Below are 21,326 nucleotides of genomic sequence, written 5' to 3'. Positions count from 1 at the left end.
GTGGTAGACTATACCTACTGTTGTGAAGGTTTTCTTACCAAGTGATACTTGACCATGTGTGAATCCAGTCAGCTTGCAGTTGTTTTTGGTACCATCTGCATTGTAACGTAGAAGCATTAGTATTACGTATTTACTATTTGTTTGTATTAGTAAGGTGGAGCGATTATCCGAACTGCAGGTAATACATAATTTACCATGGTTTGCATTTTGTACAAGTTGCTGAAATGGAACGGATTCACAATTAGGTATGGATACATACACAAAGCGCTCATTAGGGATTAGTTCCTGTGTCACATTGTTGCAGAGAGTGCATTTATGTTTCCATTTTATAGGTATGTTTTTGTTTTCCAGTACTTGTAGTAAGTACATTAGAAATTCTTGTGGATCTTCCTGTGAGTATATAGTGAATTTCACCATCCCAGCACAGTAGTCCAATTCTTGTCTTATTCCATGAACACTATACGTTTTGTCAGGATTGTTTGTTGCGTTTCTATGAAGTACTAACATTTGCAAACACAATTGGTCTGTACTGTGTAAGTAAATGTTGTCAACAATTGGTGGCAATTGAAATAGAATATTCATTGCTACATTTGCGTAGCAACTTACACCAGTTATATTTGAAAATTTAAATGGAGCAGATAGGTCTATGTCCAAGTCATTTTTTTGGAATGTGTGTTGCTTCTTTGAAGAAGTACTCGAGTTACTTTGAGTAGTAGGTTCTTCTTTGGTTGTGGTAATTGATGAAGTATTAGCTTATTTTACTCTCTTTGGAGGATTTGCAGTGACATCCTGTTGCATTTCTGTTTGAATTAGTTTTCTTTTACAACATTTTCCTTTTTGTGGAACAGGATATGTTTTTAGATGGGGGTGTATAGTGAACGTAGTCTATTGTATTCTAAAATGCAAGGAATATCAGCGTTTACTTTACTTGCATCAAAGTTGATTAGAAGCGTGGTAGGGCTACGTAACTCATGCCTTCTTTAAAGACTGTGTTACCAATATCTATCAATGCTTTGTCTAGGGTAAGACCTTGTGATTTATGAATGATGACTGCATATTTAAGAGTTAGAGAAAATTGTTCTCTACCTACATACATGTCTTTGAAGAGAAGGAATCGAGCAGTTGAGCGCCCTATCCTTTTCACTTCTGAAAGTTTGTCAAAGCGAATATTGACAAACTGAATGTTGTTGTCACGTGGGTATGATTGAAAGCCAACAACTGTACCCAGTGCCCCATTAACTAGCCCTTGCTCCATGTCAAGGTTACGTTTAAGCAGAACTCTACAATTTAAGGATAATTTTAATATTTTTTCCAACCCAGCTGTGTTGGAGATTGAATTTCCTAAGCTATTTAGTCTTGTTGTGGCTTGCTCACACATAAGTAGTGTCATATCATGTATATCTAGTTTATCTGTGGCGCTTATTTCCATCATTGGTTGTATTTCTTTATTTAACATTGTTTCAATGAATTTGAAACAGCTTGCAAGAGTTGGCATTAAGGCCATACAATTAACATTTTTGTGCGCTAATTGTTCCATAATATCAGTAGTGCATGCATTATCGCCATAAAGTGCATGAATGTGCCGGGTTTTCAATATTGCTTGTGCTTCTTGAGATAGTACACCAACTGTAATACTTTTTAAGATGTTGGCATAAGTGAGATCTGCAGATTGCCGCATGTTTTCTGTTCATTCTCTGTATTGGAAATGTTGCCAAAGGTTGACATTTCCTATGCTGCCAACAGTTTTACGGCAGAGTTTGTGTCCTAAGGTTTTAAAAACAGGTTCACCTTTCACTGGTGTCAATTGAAGAAGATCTCCGAAAACAATAATGTATTTTCCTCCAAAGAGCTCTTCGTTGTTTGTTTTGAGTACTTCTTGTAATCTGAGGTGAATCAAAGCCAACATTAGGTTGGAGACCTTGCTCACTTCATCTATTAGTAGCATTTTCATTTGTTTTTACACTCTGCTTAGTTCCATTGCAGCTTCTGTAGAAAGTGTGTAATAGTCTAATTTGTTTTGGTGTTCTACTGGCAGGAGTAGTAATCGGTGTAAAGTGACACCGCCTATCTTGTAGGCAGCTAAACCTGTGAGGGCAGTGACAACAGCTGACAGTTTGTTGTTTTTCAATTGTTGAAGGAACTTGCTGATGATTTTGATTAAGAATGTTTTGCCTGAACCAGCTTCACCACTGACGTATAGTAGTATAGGTTTGTAATTTTGGCAGTTGCATTCTTTATTTTCATGTTGTATACCATGTGCAATTTCTTTTGTTACTTCTTGAAAAATGCTATGCTGCTCATTGTTTAGCTTTGATTGTACTATTGTTAAGTCTTCTTTATCTTCATACTAACACATGGGGCCTCATTAGGACCCAGGCGGTAAGGGGTTTACGGCGGCGTAAACAGCGCCGACCCTTACCGCCTGATTCCGAGGTCCCTTAGCACCATGGAGGATTTAACACCTGCTTTTAGCAGGTGTTAAAATCCATGGCGCTAAGGGACCTTGTTGTTAATTACGCCACCGTATTTACGGTGGCGTAATTAACGCCTTCCCCACTCCCATTATGCCCTATGGGGCAAAAATGGGAATGGGGAAGGGTAAATGGGTTAATGGGGACTTACCGCCCCGCCAACCTCGGAATGGGGCGGTAAGTCTACCAACCACCATGGCGTAAACGTAGTTTACGCCATGGTGGTAAAGGTACGACCCAGGCGGTAACTCACCGCCTGGGTCGTAATGAGGCCCATAGTGTTTTCTACTTCTGCCATAGCTAATTCTGCCTCATTTGCTATTAGTGGCTGTCCCATTGGTTGTTGGCTTCCTGTTACAGAAGGTTGACTACTGTCAGTAGTGTCCTTATCTAGTTGGGCCTGGAGTTCTTCTTCGTGTTGCTGTTCATTGTGCAACATTGTTTTGTAGTGTGTAAAGTTTACATCGATTATAGTGCTTTCATTTGCTTTGAAAGCGTCTTCATAGGAGTCATAGTTACCTAGTTTTTCTTCTTTTTTTCTCCATGGTTTAAAGAGTTGTAGCAGGGACATGTAGTATAGTTCTTTATGTTGAGGAGTGTTTAATGACAATTTGGTATGATTAATTAAACTTGGTTTGGTAAGTTTTACTAAGCTGCCTTCACAATTTGTCACTTTGTATCTACCTTTTTTTTCATTGTGTTTTATATTATTTTTGTATGTGAATATAGACACTTGCTATGTGGTATAGACACATGGGCCCTCATTCCAACCCAGGCGTTAAGGGTTTAATGGCGCCGTCGGCGCAGTTAACCCTTAATGCCTGATTTCCACCTTAACGCCTGCTTTTAGCAGGCGTTAAGTACCAAGGCGCTAAGCGTCCTTGGCGCTAATTACGGCACCGTAATTTACGGTGCCGTAATTAGCGCCTTCCCCACTCCCATTATGCCCTATGGGGCAAAAATGGGAATGGGGAAGGGTAAATGGGGATTGGGGATTTACCGCCCCACTCACCTTGGAATGGGGCGGTAAATCCGCCATCCACCATGGTGTAAACGGAGTTTACACCATGGTGGTAAAGTAGAGAACTTACCACCTGGTTTGGAATGAGGACCATGGTTTCCAAAGTGGTACTTCTGTTTGGGTTGTATGTGTCCAGCAAATTGTTTTTCAAAATGTCTTGGCTGTTGGGATCATTTTTGGCTATCGTTTCTATGTCGTCGTATGATTTGAGAACTCTTTTTCTAGATTTAGCAGGACCAAGACTTAGCCATACTATATTTTCAGGTTTTCCATACAAAGCAGAACTGGTTAAACGATCTGCTGCTTCATAGGAGCCACATTCTCTATGGGAGAGCATTTTTATGCCCATGCTGTACATTTCTGAGACAGTGGTTTGTCTGATGACAGGTCATTCCAGAGGTCTTGAAGCTCTGTTTTTTCTGCTTTGGTTAAGTATGCTATAACATATCGTGCAACTGCACTGGAATTGTCTGCAATGTACTGCACATCTATGTTTGCATTCCATAATAGGGCAATGATTGCATTGTAATCATTGGCAAATTTTGCTTCTTCTGTTCTTTTTATGTAATATGTATTTTTTGGTGATTTACCTTTAACACTATGTCTAACTGAAGACATGAAGTTGTTCACTTCGCCTGTTTTTGTAACCAGTCTAGGGAAACCAACGCGGCATTTGGTGTAGTATTTCCCTTTGTTTTATTTGTGATGACAATATTTGCACATTTGTGTCTTTGAAATTGTACAATTTGTGCATGAAGATCACTATTTGTTGCTTCCGATGGAATTTCACAAGTGACATATTTTTCGATAATCTGTAACACAGTGGCATCATTTTCTTGACCAAATTTAGGAGCATCTTTAATCCATAAAAGCATGTGGATATGTGGTGCTCCTCTGGCTTGGTATTCTTTTCTCCAAAAGAAGTGTTGCACTTCTCCGAGGGGAAGAACAGTTTTATTACAAATAAAGTGTAGCATAGCAATGAAGCGATGATGAAAATATCTTGAAACATTAACAGGATCTAGAGAACAAAGTTACCCTGGTGTTAGTATATCTATGTTTGTTTTGTTTTTGTTTGATATGCGTAGGAAATCATGTAAATCTTCCCATGCATATTCTGCACAACTTAATGTAACAAACCAAGTGGGTGGGCCAAGGTTTCTGATCATACAACGTACATCCCCATGACGTCGGAACCAGTACGCTTTAGTACCACGCATATTTGCTAATAGATTTGTAATGCTTGATTGTAAAACCTCATCTTTTTCTTGCACTTTTTGTAGCAATTGCGTAGCTGACATATTTTGAAAGTGGGTTCCTGATTTTAATGTGTGTGCAACTCCGTAACATAGTGTTGCTAGTTCACTTTCAAAGAGTAGGTGGAATATGTATACCACATTTTGTCTAAATCTGGAATCTTCAGAATACATCCGTAACAAGCGGTATTCTGATGCTGTTATCTGAATAGGTCTATCATCGTACCTTCCTCCTTTGCCAGTAGGAAAGAGTAGAGGAAAAGCATGTGCTTCTATACTTTTTTTCCCATATGCTGATTGGTGATCCATTCGTTTGTCGCATTTGGTATGTTTCTAGGGCATTTTCTACCCTGTCATTAGAGTGCAATGGATGAATTGTAGAATGGTCTAAAATATTGGATACTGAAGCAGGATCTAGAAGCTCAAATTGACCAGTTTCTGGTGACTCTTGAATAATTTCAGTGGTTTCCTTCAAGTTTTCTTCCATATTCATTTCTTTGTAGTATTTATTATTGTCTTTTAGATATTGCAAGGCTTGTCTAACATTATGTAAGTCTACCAGTTGTTGGCAAATTTATTTTGCCTTTTGTAGGTACACCATTTACTAAGATAATTAAAGATTGCTCTATTGGATGTTGCACTCCCAGAGTGTGCAAATTTTGTTTTAGATCTAATGGTAAATACACTACTTTGCCACACATGCCTTTCACCAATTCAGAGGGAGGTAATTTTGCTGTTTTTGTTTGAAGGCTTATTATTGCTTGAAATGGGTGCACTGTTTGAATTATGATACTCTCATATAAATTGAGGTGTTGTAGGGGTTTTGGTAGTGGGAATAATTCCAAGTTATTTGTGATAGCACGTGAAGGAGTTTGGTTGTTGTCAAGTTTTATAGTGCAGTGACTGCAAAGTATTAAGGGGACAGTTATTTCATATTTGTTTTCGGCTATAAGGTAGAGAGCTAATTCAAACCTTTTAGAATCTTCATTGTCTTCTATTTTGTTACGTCTACACTTTTTGTGTTACTTTTATAAAAAGGTCTGCGGCAACATACGCACACATGGTTTGGTACTTCAGCAGATGTACTCTTAAATTTTAGTATTTCTTTTTTGTATGTGTGTAGTAGAAGGTTGCCATGTGTAGAATTGTTGCTAGTCTGTTGTAAAGCTATTGCATTTTGTAAGTGGCTTTCACTTCCAACATTTTTTTCTGGATATAGTCGATTTCTTCGAGTAGGTCTTTGGCTGTACCATGTAGACGATTGTTATTTAAATTGGCTAGTGCTAAAGCAGGACTTTTAGCATAGTACAATTTATAGACTAGATTTCTTATAGTTGGATGATGTGTTGATATCATTTTGATATGATGGAAGGTGCTTTTGCCAATAGGTCCTGAAATGCAGGCTAATTGTCCTTGTAGTCCTGTGTATTTGCGCACTGGAAAGTTATCCATATTTTGCAGCAGTTTCATTTCGGTTTTGTCTTTGCCTTTCACATACTGATTGAGGAATTGGCGTAAAGATTTGAAAGATTTTTTGGGAATGTTACACATTGACTTGCATGGCCATTTGTATACTAGACGTTCTGGATCAGTCGAATGGAGAGGTAATTCTGAGATTCCTGGGGATATTTTGTAAGCAGTATTTCTTGTTCCATTATGGTATTATTAACTAACCTCGTCCACTGCTATGTATGGCAGTTGTATTTGTTTGCTTTTGTTTGTATGCTTCTTCATTCAAATATGGTTCTGTGCTTGTGGTGTGACTCCATTCACCTCCACAGATATTTAAGAAGTTATTTTTGTTGACATTTCGTTTATTGAGAAGTCTTTTTTGTAATTTAGTAATTAGTTTTGTTAGTGGTTTCATTCTGTTTAACACTAAAATAAATAACTTTCTTTTGAGAATTGCACTGTCTATCAAATCTTCTAAGATTAATTTTCTACGCTAGGTTTTAAGAGTTGTGCATTATTTCTCTCTTGTTTTTATAAGATTCTGAAGGACTCTGTGGCGGAACATTTTTGCTAAAATACTTTTTTTGGTATGCTTACTTGGCACTATATCAAGATTTATAGGAGCAGTTTTAGCAGTAGTGGTAGCTAAAATCTTGTTAATCGTTTTCTGTTTCGTTTTACATTTTGATAGTGGAGGCAAAGTTTCTGTACTTGAAGCTTGTTTTGTTTTGCTAAATGACTGTATTAGCTGTTTTATTTGAACTTTTTGTACAAATTCTGCTAGAGATGGATGCTTATTTTGGACACTTCTATTTTCATTTGCTCTACTTCTGCGTTGCTTTCTATGGACTTGCTTTTTGATAGGCATTCTTTGGGGTCTGTTGAAAAAAATAAAGAAGGTATGGGTTGGGCTGTTCTGCAATGTATGTGTGCTGTGTGCATGAGTGTCTGAGTATGATGGTAAAGATGGATGTGATGGTGTGTGATTGTGAATGGGGCAACTACAACTAATTGGGATGGCTATTCTTGTATTTGTGTGTTACTATACTGGGGTTCAGATGACCGTATTAAGTAAGCTAGTGGTGAGGAGAAGCACAAATAGTAAATCTAATGGTATAGAATTAAAACAGTTATTCCTTCTACAATACTAACATTCTAGGGGCTGAGTTATGTTATTTGTGTGCCGAAAAACAGGGATTTGTGTGCCATTCTGCCTGCAAATCCCTGTTTAACAAATGGGGATTTGTGGGCAGAATGGTGCATAATCTCTGTTTTCTGGTGCAGAAATACAATGAATGAACCCACAGTGTGTTTGAGTAACAGTAAAAATATTATGGTGGTATTGAACTTACTTTTTTATATGGAATGAGCAGGTTTCTTCTGAGTTGTTGTTTGTACTTCAGATTCTGCTGCTGCTTTTCAGGAGCGTGGTTTTCACTGCAATTGTAAAGGAAAGAAGTTAGTAATTTTGTGTGTTTATAGCACTGATGTTAATTTAGACATTGATTTTTATGTTTTTGTAGAAGTATTCTTGTTTGATATCCGAACATAGCCTGTGCATGCAATTTCGTTTGACTATGTGCAGTCTTTATATTTTACTTTAAATATATTAGTTCAATATGCTTTGCAAATGTGTGTGTAAAAAAAAAAATTAAATAGCAGATAGGTTTGGAACTGACAGTTGATTATAGCAGATGGGAAAAATGACAGTAAGTTCATTTTGTAGGTTATACAGGTGAAAAGGCAGTTAATCTGTTTATATGCATTTATAAGAATTGTACATGTACTGTACAGAAAATATGCATACCTGGAGTTTGTGTTCATGCATGTGGATATGCATGCAGCTGCAAGTAAAAATCTTGGAGGCTTGTACAGTAGTTCTTGTAGTAGGTGCTTTCCAATGATATGACACTTGTACTCAGAGTGATTAACAGTACATTTGAAGTGCTGATATATGATGATGGAGTTAGATGTAGAGGTCTTGGATGTGATTGATGGATGGTTGTGTGACTGTTTAGCTGTATCCAATCAGGGAATGGCACAGAGAGTGAAGTGGAAATGGTAGAAGGTCTGTCCATGTTACGATATGTCCGCGGACATGGCGGTTATCCGCAGACATGGCGTATTACATACGGGGATTTTAGGATGGGGAGGCATGCAAATGAAAATGAGCAGAGCAAGGGATTGGTCAGTAAAGTTTAGTGGGTGTGTTGTGTAAGGAGTTTGTCAGAAAGTCTTTTTCCTGAGAGAAGAACAGATAGCTATGGCTGTGTGTTTCAGAAAACAGATATCTGGATTTTGGGAGACTCGTGGATACATTGGTTGAAGGTGCATGCAGAAAGCTGTGGAGTAGCTGTAGATCTTGGATTCCCACATGGGGAAGTGCACTGGCATGGAGTGTGTGGAATGTAGTGGCTGGACTTAGTTCCTCTCTGTGCTAGTTTGGAGACAGAGCATCATCCAGACATAATGATAATTAATTGTGGAGGGAACAGTTTAGGACATGTGTCTGGAATTTCTTTGCAATTTGCAATGAAAGAAGGACTTGGGAAGGTCATGGACATGTTTCCAAATTCTCAAGTAATTTTTTCTCGGATTGCGCAGAGACAAATGTGGCTGCGTTCTTCTTCATTTGGTCCACAAATGGAGAAAGCAAGGCGCAATGTCAATAAGGCTGTTGGTGCCTTTCTAAGAGATGTTAGCATGTGTTCTTTTCATAATGAAAATATTATGTATCGTAGCACATACATTTTTCGCAGAGATGGAGTACATCTTACATATGCTGGCAATCAGATTTTTCTGAGAAATGTACAAAATGCATTGCAACCTTTTTTGGAATTATAGTCATCTATTTCGCATTAGATGTTGACGAATCCAAGTTTTCCAAACACACAAACACACCACCAAAAGGCTCTTTTCAGAGCCACCACTTCCTCCCAGAGAAAAGGGCAATGGTTTTGATAGGGCAGCACCCTTAGATTTTAGATGTCCGCGAACTGTCCGCAGACTTCAAAAAAATGCACAGGGCCCTGCTCTATTTTGCCACTTCTATTTTTAAACTGTGAAAGGTGGCTCTGAAAAGAGCCTTTTTTTAAAAAAAATATTTTTTTTGTTTTTTTACACATGACACACTAGGAGAGGAGGGGAAAGGAGGGGAAGGAGGGTAAGAGGGGACACCAACCACGGGGATAAGAAAGGGCGGGTGGAGAGAGGAAGATGTAGGGTGGGCCTTCTTAGGTAGTGGGCAGGTCTTCTCGTGCTCTGAGACTGTAGTCTTGAAAGCACTACGAAGTCTCTCCCCCCTGCAGTACATGCACAAAACTGTGACCCTTGAAAGGTAAGGGTCATCAGCATTATGTATGGCCTGTGAGGCAGCTGGAGGGAAACGCTCTACCACAGGAGTGTCCCTTGTGGTGAGAGGAGCAGAAATGGAGGATGTAGTAGAGGAACTCAACCTACTATGCTCCTCGCAAGCTACAACCTTGCGAACGGCCCCACCGTGGAACGACTTTAGGTGTCGCTTCATAGTAGTCGTACCAAAGCTGTACGAACCGAGCCTCCCACAACTCAGTTCCATTTGGCACTGGTTGCAGGTGACTTTGTTCACACGCGCCTTGGGTATGTTACCATGAACGGTAAATAACCGCCACACCCAAGACTCACAGCGAGTGCTGGTAGTAGGGACCTCCACTACCTCATCCTCGTCATCCTCTTCATCCTCCTCTACATCCTCACTCCTGTTCCCCTCTTCAGGCCCTTGGAGAGGTGGTGGTGGTGGAGGGGGTGGGGGTGGAGCTGAGGCAGATGTAGCACCAGGTGGAAGCAGAGGAGCCATGGTTGCCATTAGGTTTCTGAAAAATCAGGAAGATTGGCAGCCAAAGTACAGTGTGCTGTCAGGTTGCCAGAAACACAATGAGGATGAGCTCTGGGGTGTGGCCTTTTATAGAGGTGCTGGTGCGCGCTTTGCGGACACCCGCGGTGTCCGCAGACAGATCGAACACTCCAAAAAGGCTGAAAAAGTCCCAAAAAGTATGTAGAAAGTCAGGGTCATTGTCTGGGACATGTGCTATGGTGATTTATTATTATACAATACTGTGGATTGCCCGAAAAGGTACTTTTAAAATGTTCGGGGACCCGGACAGTGTCCGCAATCGGAACACACGCTCAGCGTGGGCGCGGTCACATGATGGCGTCGCGAACATGTCCGCGAAGGGGACGCAAATGCACGGGAACTGTTTTGTGCATGTGTGTTGGTGTTCTACGGACAGTGTTCGGGTCCTCAAACTAATTAAAAGTGCAACACAAGTGAAACGAACAGTTACGGACAGGTGGTTTTTCTCAGAACAGTTTAAACTTGCCTACAAACAGTACGAACAGGTATAATGTCCTTAGGACACCCCCATTTTGTTTATTTACGAACATCCCAGGACACTTATGTGTTCTTAGAACAGTTTCAACTTGTCTACGACAATACGGACAGGCATAGTGTCCTCAGGACACCCCCATTTCGTTTATTTACGAACATTTCAGGACACCACGTATGTTCTTAGAACAGTTTCACCTTGTCTACGAATAATACGGACAGGCATAGTGTCTTTAGGCACCCCAATTTTGTTTATTTACGAACATCCAAGGACACTTGGTGTGTTCTTAGAACAGTTTCACCTTGTCTACGAACAAAACAGACAGGCATAGTGCCCTCAGGACACCCCCATTTTGTTTGTTACGAACATCCCAGGACACCACGTGTGTTCTTAGAACAGTTTCACCTTGCCTACGAACACTACGGACAGGCATAGTGTCCTCAGGACATCTCCATTTTGTTTATTTACGAACATCCTAGGACACTTGATGTGTTCTTAGAACAGTTTCAACTTTCCTACGAACAGTACGGACAGGTATAGTGTCCTTAGGACAACCCCATTTTGGTTAATTAAAGATATTCCGGACACCCGTGTTGTTCGCGGACATTAAAACTGACTTTTTTTAAAAAACCACAAAGGACTAAATTAACACACACATACCATTTATTTTTCATTATATTATATATATATATATATGTACAATTTAGGATAGAGAAGGGGAAGCAGAAACTGACGCAAACACAGGGGAATTGGGGTTTTCAAGAGGATGGACAGGAGAAGATGAAGGGATGGAAGTCTCATCAGAACATTTTTCTATGTGGGGAGGGTTTGGGATAATTGACTGGGATATGGAGAGGAGGGACAGGTACATGATGCACAATGGTATCTATTTTTTTCTTTTATATGGGCCTCCACAAAATCTTTTAAAAGGTGTAAATTTGTCATGAGCTTGTTCATTTTTTCTTCCATGCGCTGGAGAGTCTGTTCTAAAGTATCTTGTTGTGTATTGTTTTCAATGTTTGTATGGTCTGCTAAAAATATATATATATGTTAAGTGCACATAAAGTAATGCTTATTAATTTGGTTATAGAGAGAAGTGTCTACCATTAGTTTCACTATCTTCAGACATTTCACCATGTGGGAAATTCTCCTCACGCCATTCTAAGGTATTTGACATTTCTGTGAGGAGAAACAAATATATATTACTTTTATTGTATCTAATATAGAAATTTAAGAAATATATAAGAAAAAATAAGTTTACTTACTAGATTCTGGTAAATTGTCTTCTCACTGTTCTGTAAATCTGCTGTTGCTCCTAGTTGTGCAGTTTCTGTGAGGTAATTATGTTAGGAGCATATCTTTCTTGTTTTGGTATATTCCATTTTAGTATATATGATATTTAAATGGATGGTTGATGTGTTAGATATATAGGTTCTACTTCTTATTTATTACTACATATAATGTGTTTGTGTGCTGGTGTTTCAACTTGTGCAGTGTTCATATGGCATAATATGACAATTTAAGATACCCCTGAGTTTTTGGGTAGTGTTGCTGTTGTCCGTGTCCGTCCGCGGACATTCACGCGGTCCACAGACATCAAAATCACTAGCTAGGGGTTCAGTATGTTCTATGTTACATGTATATAAAGTAAGGGATATTATGGTTAAGTTGTCCTACTAAAAACCTATGAAATTCAGTAAAAAATGTTTTGTTAAAGGGACGTTATGGTTAAGTTACGCTACTAAAAAACTATCAAATTCAGTAAAAAAACTTTGTTAAAGGGACGTTATGGTTCAAAGTAAAACCGAAAAACCCCTGAAATTCGCCAGTTATGGTAAGCTAAGCAACCATAACTCGCGCCACCGTGCACTGCTAACACTAACACCTAGGACATCAAAGATGACATCACAAATGTCATTGATGGCATCACTGATGACATCACACATGCATTTACTTTTCATGAAAATTCTGTACAAGGAATTCTTATCATGTTGACCAAAAAGTGTCAAGGATCATTGGAATAAATATCATGAGCTAATTAGTGCACTAAGCAAATGCATTGATATAAATAGCATTCTATTCTGAAGTTCTATCCAGTATACTAAGCTACTCATGTAGAAACATAAGCAGTGTGTGCAGCATACAAGATGGAGGTGCAATATTCATAATATTGCCATGTTGAATAGTGAAATGAATACCTGCTTTTTTATTAGAGTTTTGTGTACTGTGAAACATGTAATAAGTAGGTAATAAAACCCACTTAATACATAATTAATGCATTATTACAGACAAAACACAAAGAGACCACAACACATACAAATATGAGTATATGCAGAGAAATGATTGCTGTGTTTGAAAGCTGCTACCTACTGTATGTATGTGTATCACATGATGTGACTGGACTCTAAGGAAAAGAGTGTCAGTACAACGTATACAAATATGAGTATATACAGGGAAAGTACAGTAATAAAAAAGAAACTATGAGAAAGTGCTGATAATCCTAATGAATATCTTCATGCACAGAAAGGATTGCTGTCTTTCAAGCCTGTGTCTTCCGCTACGTATATGTTTCATATGATGTGACTGGACCCTAAGGGAATTACTGTAAGAACATACTTGAAGGATAAGTCTGCAAGTATAGTACATTTTCAATTTTTAGTCCTTGACTGTTACTGAGCAGAACCATGTGGCCTAGATATGTCAGTAAAGGAAAAAAAGGGGGAGCCAGACATGTGATGTCATCAGTGATGCCATCAATGACATTTGTGATTTCATCTTTGATGTCCTGGGTGTTAGGCTTAGCAGTGCATGGTGGTGGCGCGAGTTATGGTTGCTTAGCTTACCATAACTGACAAATTTCAGGGGGTTTTTGGTTTTACTTTGAACCATAACGTCCCTTTAACAAAGTTTTTTTTACAGAATTTGATAGTTTTTTAGTAGCGCAACTTAACCATAACGGCCCTTTAACAAAGATTTTTTACTGAATATATATATACATAGATTTGTCTGAAATATGAAATTGATTGATTGATTTGATGATTCGCATGCAGCCTACCAGAGTTGTCCTGTGCAAGGGTACTGGCCCTTGGTACTTCTGGTTGGGACAGTACCCCTGGGCATTTCAGACTCATTAACACGAGGGTGAGAGGGGTAAAACGCATTTTGGTAATGATGCCAGACGTTTGTAGAAAGGGAATGTAAAATCGATATGAAATTAAGAGTCTGGTGCGAACTCTTGACTTGTTTAGGGGTTTAGGAGGAAGGGGCTAACATGTGAATTCTCCCTTACAGAATCAGTTAGGGCATTGATACCTTTGGGAATCATATGGCATTCAGGTATTATAACATGGGCAGTGTTCTTCTTAAGTGCGGGTCACGAGAGCTTCGTCATTACTGGACTTTGGGAAAGTAAGATCAGGGTCAAAAAGAGGGGCTTTTGGTATCTTTTCCTTACATTGGCTTCTTGATTTTTCTTTTGAAAGTGTGTGTACACCTTATGTGCCCATTTATCTGCCATGCAGACTTTTTGACCCAAACCATTCCTTGGAGCACTGCTTTCTGTATCCCTATTTCTCCCTACTGACATAGGTTACTGTATATCTGTCCCTTCCAACTGACACTGCTTTCTTTATGCCTGTCCCTCCCTACTGACACAGGATACTGTATCTCTCTCCCTTCCAACTGACACTGATTACTGTATCCCTTTTGCTTCCTACTGAAACTGGATTTTGGATTATTTTCCCTTTCTAGAGTCACACTGGTTACTGTATCCCTGTCCCTCCTACTGACTCTGGTTACTGTATCTCTGCCCCTCCCTACCGACACTGGTTTCAGTATCCCTTTCACTGCCTGTTGACACTGCTTTCTGTATCTCTGTCCTTCCTACTGACACTGGTTACTGTATCTCTGTCCCTCCCTGCTGGCACTGGTTACTTTATCTATGTTCTCTGTCCCTCCTACTGACACTGATGTCTACAACCCTGTACCTCCACACCAACACTGCTTTCTGTATCTCTGTCCCTCCCTACTGACACTGCTTTCTGTATACCTGTTGCTCCATACTGGCACTGGTTACTGTATCTATGTCCCTCCATACTGGTACTGTTTTCAGTATCCCTTTCACTCCCTACTGCCAATGATATCTGGGATGCCCTATCCCTCCCAGCTGACACTGCTTTCTGTATCTCGGCCACTCCCTATTGGTTACTGTGTCGCTTTCCCTTCTACTGATACTGATTTCTGAATCCCTGTCCCTCCCTACTGAAACAGCTTTCTGGAGCTCTGTCCCTCCCATTGGCAATGCTTCCTGTATCCCTGATCCTATCTGCTGACACTGGTTTCTGTATCCCTTTCACTCCCAACTGTCACTGATTTCTGGATCCCTGTCCCTCCCAGTGGACACTGCTTTCTGTATCTCTGTCCCACCCTATTGGGGCTGGTTACTGGCTCCCTGACCCTCCATTTCTGCATCTGTGTCCCTCCCTACCGACACAGCTTTCTGTAGCTCTGTCCCTCCTACTGGCCCTGATTTCTGCATCCCTGACCCTCCCCACTGACACTAGTTACTCTATCTCTGCCCCTCTCTGCTGACACTGATTTCTGTATGCCTGGCCACCCTACTGATGCGTGTTACTGTATGCCTGTCCCTCCCTACTGACACTGCTTTCTGTATCTCTGTCCCTCCCTACTGAACTGGCCCACCCTACTGGCACTAGTTACTCTATCTCTGTCCCTCCTACTGACACTGCTTTCTGTGTGCATGTCCCACCTTCCCTACTGACATGGCTTTCTGTAGCTCTGTCCTGACTACTGGCCCTGGTTTCTTTATCCCTGACCCTCCCTACTGACACTAGTTGCTCTATCTCTGTCCCGCTATACTGACACTGATTTGTGCATCCCGGTCCTTCCGTGCTGACACTGCTTTCTGTATCTCTGTCTCTCCCGAATGACACTGCTTTCTGTATCCCTTTTGCTCCCTATTGACAATGGTTACTGTATCTCTGTCCAGCCCTACTTACACTGGTTTCAGTATCCCTTTTGCGCCCTACTGCCACTGATTTCTGCATCCCTGTCCCTCCCAGCTGACACTGCTTTATGTATCCCTGTCCCACCATACTGACACTGGTTACTGTATCCATGTCCCTCCATTTCTGCATCTGTGTCCCTCCCTACTGACACCACTTTCTGTAGCTCTTTCCCTCCTACTGGCCCTGCTTTCTGTATCCCTGTCCCTCCCTACTGACATTGCTTTCTGTATCCTTGTCCCTCCCTACTGACACTGCTTTCTATAGATCTAACCCTCCTACTGACACTGCTTTCTGTATGCATGTTCCACCTTCCCTACTGACACTGCTTTCTGTATCCCTGTCCCGCCCTACTGACACTGCTTTCTTTAACCCTGTCCTTCCCTACTGACACTGCTTTCTGTATGTATGCCCCACCTTCCCTACTGACACTGTTTTCTGCATCCCTGTCCCTCCCAACTGACACTGCTTTCTTTATCCCTGTCCCTCCCTACTGACACTGCTTTCTGTACCCCTGTCCCTCCCTACTGACACTGCTTTGTTTATCCCTCTCCCTCCCTACTGACACTGCATTCTGTATCCCTGTCCCTCCCTACTGACACTGCTTTCTTTATCCCTGTCCCTCCCTTCTGACACTGCTTTCTGTATGCATGTCCCACCTTCCCTACTGACACTGCTTTCTGTATGCATGTTCCACCTTCCCTACTGACACTGCTTTCTGTATCCCTGTCCCGCCCTACTGACACTGCTTTCTTTGACCCTGTCCTTCCCTACTGACACTGCTTTCTGTATGTATGCCCCACCTTCCCTACTGACACTGTTTTCTGCATCCCTGTCCCTCCCAACTGACACTGCTTTCTTTATCCCTGTCCCTCCCTACTGACACTGCTTTCTGTATGCATGTTCCACCTTCCCTTTTGACACTGCTTTCTGTATGAATGTCCCACCTTCCCTACTGACACTGCTTTCTGTACCCCTGTCCCTCCCTACTGACACTGCTTTGTTTATCCCTCTCCCTCCCTACTGACACTGCTTTCTGTATCCCTAGCCCGCCCTACTGGCACTAGTTACTCTATCTCTGTCCCTCCCTACTGACACTTCTTTCTGTATCCCTGGCCCGCCCTTCTGGCACTAGTTACTCTATCTCTGTCCCTCCCTACTGACACTGCTTTCTGTATCCCTGGCCCGCCCTACTGACACTAGTTACTCTATCTCTGCCCCTCCTACTGACACTGCTATCTGTGTCCCTGGCCCGCCCTACTGAAACTGCTTTCTGTATCCCTGGCCCGCCCTACTGGCACTAGTTACTCTATCTCTGTCCCTCCCTACTGACACTGCTTTCTGTATCCCTGGCCCGCCCTACTGGCACTAGTTACTCTATCTATGTCCCTCCTACTGACACTGCTTTCTGTATCCCTGGCCCGCCCTACTGCCACTAGTTACTCTATCTCTGTCCCTGCTACTGACACTGCTTTCTGTATGCATGTCCCACCTTCCCTACTGACACTGCTTTTCGTTTGCTTCCAGTTCTTAGTGACCCTGTCGCAGTGGTGTACCCAGGCCCACTCCCTCACCCTGCAGAACCTGAAGCCCCGGCAGCGAGGGAAGAAGGAGAGCAAAGAGGAGTACATGAAGAGCACACGGTGAGCAGTCCAAGAGCCCCCAATGTACCCGGGGCTCCCCAAAGGCAGCCAATCAAGGGATAACTCAAAGCTTAAGGTCCATCCAAGGGTAAAAACCCACATCCTCAATGTCAAGGCCTAGGTGAAAGTTCAAGAGTTCACCACTTTCAAAAGGTCAGGTCCACAAAATGCAAAGAAAGTACAAAAAGGAGTAGAAAAATCTATTGCAAGTAGAAACAAAAAAACGCTTCACACAAATTCTCAAATCAAGAACTATGTTCCAGCGTCTAAGTCAATTCAAGGCATTCCACGGTATTTTAGATACATAAGAGTCAGGAACTATTGCCGTGCACTGATCTCAAAAAGCAGCCTTTCCTTAACTCCCCCAGCAATGCCTTTCCCTTACCATAAGGCAGTGACATATGGGTGTCTGAGAACCTTTGAAGCTTCAACTTCCCGGGCACCAGTGGTCCAGGGATGAATATCGTTTTCTAAACCATCAATCAGTCCCTCACCTCTAGTACACCAGAAGAGATCCGAAACAGATTCGAAACACAAGCACATTATAAACCTCCTTGTCCAATGTTGGTAACATGGACAGAACGGCAGGCTTATCTACAAAAGGTTGTGGATCGTTGGTTAGTTGCAACGCAGTGAAAATACAATTATTCCGCAATGCTACAAGGGAATGTCCAGACAAGGCTGTATACAAAAATCTACTTTATTATTATCTACTTTATTATTATCACAACAGACATTTCTGGAAAACTATGAAATACAGCCCACCCTGGTAGGAATGCAGAGGACAGACAGTTTCAAAGAAAGAAAAGTGATGCACTCTGGATACTGACAGGAGGGTAGTCGGTGTAGTAAATAATCGCAACAGTTCAAGGATACTTGCTTTTAGCACAAAGGGAACAATGGGTCATCAAATTTCTTTAGGGGCCTTTGGAGAAGGACCAGGGGGACAGAATCACAATGTACCTTGGGCTGTAGATGTTCTTGGTGCTCGACAGGGTCGAGTTGATTTCAGGGTGCTTTGCAGCTTGTGCGACAGAGTTCAAAATGGGAGACAGCTTCGGGTATCAGGCGGCAGGCAGTACAGCAAGCAAAGCAGGATGGACGGCTGCAGACATGGTGGCTCGGTGGTCAGGAATTGTTGTCTCAGTGCTGGTCGGCGGTTCTGAAACACTGATCGAGGCATCTGAGACAGTATTACCGACTGTGACGTAACAACAGTCAGGTGCAGTCGGTTGTAGTTCGAGGGGCTCGACTGGCTTGAAAATGTCCTTTAAGACAGAAGTCGGAAATGCTTCTTGATGCACTTCTCCTAGCTTCTTCAATGGACTTGTGTCATCCTTTAAGGCGGACGGCCCAAAGCTGAGGAGAGCCTTGGAGGCAGCGGCCTTGTGCTTGGTTTGGTTCAGAGACTCTCTGGCACTTACCACCTAGGAGGCTTTCTGCAAAGCCTAGCAGGGAACGCTGTGTGCTGGTTGGGTGCAGGATCTAGAGCTGCTGTATGGTCCTCTGGATACAGTATCTCTTTTGCCTCTGAGATATTTAGGGGAGGGATCTTGCTTCCCTCTTGGAGGTTTTGGCCTTCCTTCACCAGCAGAAGATGAAAGGCAGACTATACCTTCAGCCAGGTTCCAATGATGAGTTATTCCTTATACTCCTTGAAAAGTCTTCAGATGGTCTGCCAAAAGAGGGGCTCTGACCTCGCTTAAGGTCAAATGGACCACAGGAATGTTTTCAGGCTAAGCCTACCTCAATTAACCAATCCTGTGTCCCCACCAACAATCTCCTTTATGCATGAGGTCATAATCAGAGTACTTTGCAGCACAAAAGGTAAAGGGGTGAAAACATATAATACTAAGTCCCACCCATCTTCCCGGCTGTTGTGGGTCAAAGAGTCTCTCCGGTGAATGGAGCTCTCTGTGGTTCCTGATCAAAGCGGCAGGTATGCCTTGAGGCTGTGGTGAGACCAGACTTACAGGCTCTGTCAAACCACATACTCGTACCTTCTGAATGGGGTCCCCCTGCGAGGATGACTACTGTAAACATTCAGTCCTAGACATGACATTTCACTGTCAATTGATACTGCGGGTGGGAGCTGGCATCAGGTTAACACAGTTGCATGTGAAAGGTTGTTGGAGTTTCCTGTCTCCTTTGTTACTTTACATTTTGAAGGTATACATGTTATGTCCAAAATTACGCATATTTCATTATCATGGAATATGTAGATCATGCTGGTGCTATTGTAGACTGTAATGTATGGCACCGGGGACAGCATAATTACCAGACACCTTCACATGCAATTCTATACACCTGGATAAGAACTTTCATTATAGAAGGGTGATGGGGCCTGTTGCCTTCACTGCCTACCTTCCTCCAGTTCTGCAGCAAGAGGAGGATTCGGCTATCTGAGCCATAACTACGCACACACGGGTCCCTTCTCTTTATGTGCCCTCTTCTAAGATTAAGCCCTTGGGTGACCAGAAGAAATAAGACAACAGACTGAGAAAAAGAAATGAGGGACGGAAGTGCAGCCCCACACCAGAGTCACATACTCCATGACCATTAATATCTTCGAAGTCTCTACCAACACCTGTCCCTAGGCAAAAACTGCTCATGGTGCCTGTGCCAAAACTCTAGAGTCAGCTGTGTAATAGACAGAGCAGAAAGACTAAGACAGACAGCACTGCAGAATGCGCAATAGACAGAGCAGAAAGACTAAGACAGAAAGCACTGCAGAAAGTGCAATAGACAGAGTAGAAAGACTATGATAGAGCACTGCAGAATGTGTAATAAGACCTAGACAGACAGCACTGCCGAATGTGCAGAAGACAGAGCAGAACGACTAAGACAAACAGCACACCGACAGCACTGCAGAATGTGTAATAGACACAGCAGAAGACTAAGACAGACAGCACTGCAGAATGTGTAATAAGCCTAAGACAGACAGCACTGCAGAATGTGTAATAGACAGAGCAGAAAGAGTAATTGACAGAGCAGAAAGACTAAGACAGACAGCACACAGACAGCACTGCAGAATGTGAAATAGACACAGCAGAAAGACTAAGACAGACAGCACTGCAGAATGTGTAATAAGACTAAGACAGACAGCACTGCAGAATGCGTAATAGACAGAGCAGAAAGAGAAATTGACAGAGCAGAAAGACTAAGACAGACAGCACACAGACAGCACTGCAGAATGTGTAATAGCCAGAGCTGAAAGACTAAGACAGACAGTGCTGCAGAAGATGGATACCTGGGCTTACTGAAGCTGAATACTGTGCTCCTGCTCTGGGGCCCGTGGGGCACACCTTGATGTACAGATACTGCCCTGGCACTGCTGCTAGAGGTAAGCACATGCAGGTTAACACATGTGGTTCACTTAAAGCATTCCACCTACAAGGTCCAGCCTGCCCATGACACTCCAAGATATTTGTTATTAACCCCCATTGAGCCTATAACTGCTTAGGTTAGCCATTGGAACACACAGTGGTTACATACAGGTACCCTTGATATCGAGCTTACTTTGATCAGCATCTGTCGAAGATTGGGAGACATGTAGAACATGGAACGCATGTAGTAGCTATGTCTATCTAAATGATTTGTCTATTGCAGTCAGAGAATTCCACTCAACTAGTTTTTCCATGGTAGCATGTCTGCTTCACCTAGAAGATGCTCTAGGACAACAAACCTATCACCCTGGCAGACTTAGGGGTAGCCTGCCCATAGTGCCAGAACAAATCTGACACATTGACATCGAATATAAGCTTCTTCCAGCTACAACTACGACACATTTGGTCTAGCTGGTCACATGACCTTTCGCACTAAAACATCAGACTTGCCAAAACACCTCTGCCATTAGAATTCAGCGACAACCTATAACAAATCTGGTCTAGCTGGGTACACATTGAGTCTCCTGCACCCGCCCATGTGCCTGCCTGACCTCTTGCGCTGCTTACTGGAGCCTAGCCAGCCCTCCCAAATCCTAATCTCGGCCACCTGCACACACACATCTTAAGTTTCCTCTTAGAACATTTCCCATACTGGACTTCGGTTCCTGAGGGCATTCCTACCACAAAGCACTTTGAGACCCTACAAATG

General features: G+C 42.1%; 1 protein-coding gene across 3 annotated transcripts in view; it reads left to right on the top strand.

Moving 5' to 3' along the window:
* Positions 1–21,326, top strand: part of FBXO41 (F-box protein 41) — a 785,122-nt gene that overhangs the window by 634,564 nt on the left and 129,232 nt on the right. For all 3 annotated transcript variants that reach the window (XM_069632312.1, XM_069632313.1, XM_069632311.1), the window contains exon 7: positions 17,116–17,231. In XM_069632312.1, the coding sequence (XP_069488413.1) occupies positions 17,116–17,231 (116 nt within the window). The remainder of the gene's footprint in view (positions 1–17,115; positions 17,232–21,326) is intronic.

The sequence above is a fragment of the Ambystoma mexicanum genome, chromosome 6q (assembly GCF_040938575.1).
Source record: "Ambystoma mexicanum isolate Mex_15411 chromosome 6q, UKY_AmexF1_1, whole genome shotgun sequence".
In the NCBI taxonomy this organism is placed as follows: domain Eukaryota; kingdom Metazoa; phylum Chordata; class Amphibia; order Caudata; family Ambystomatidae; genus Ambystoma; species Ambystoma mexicanum.
This window is presented reverse-complemented; position numbering and strand designations above follow the sequence as displayed.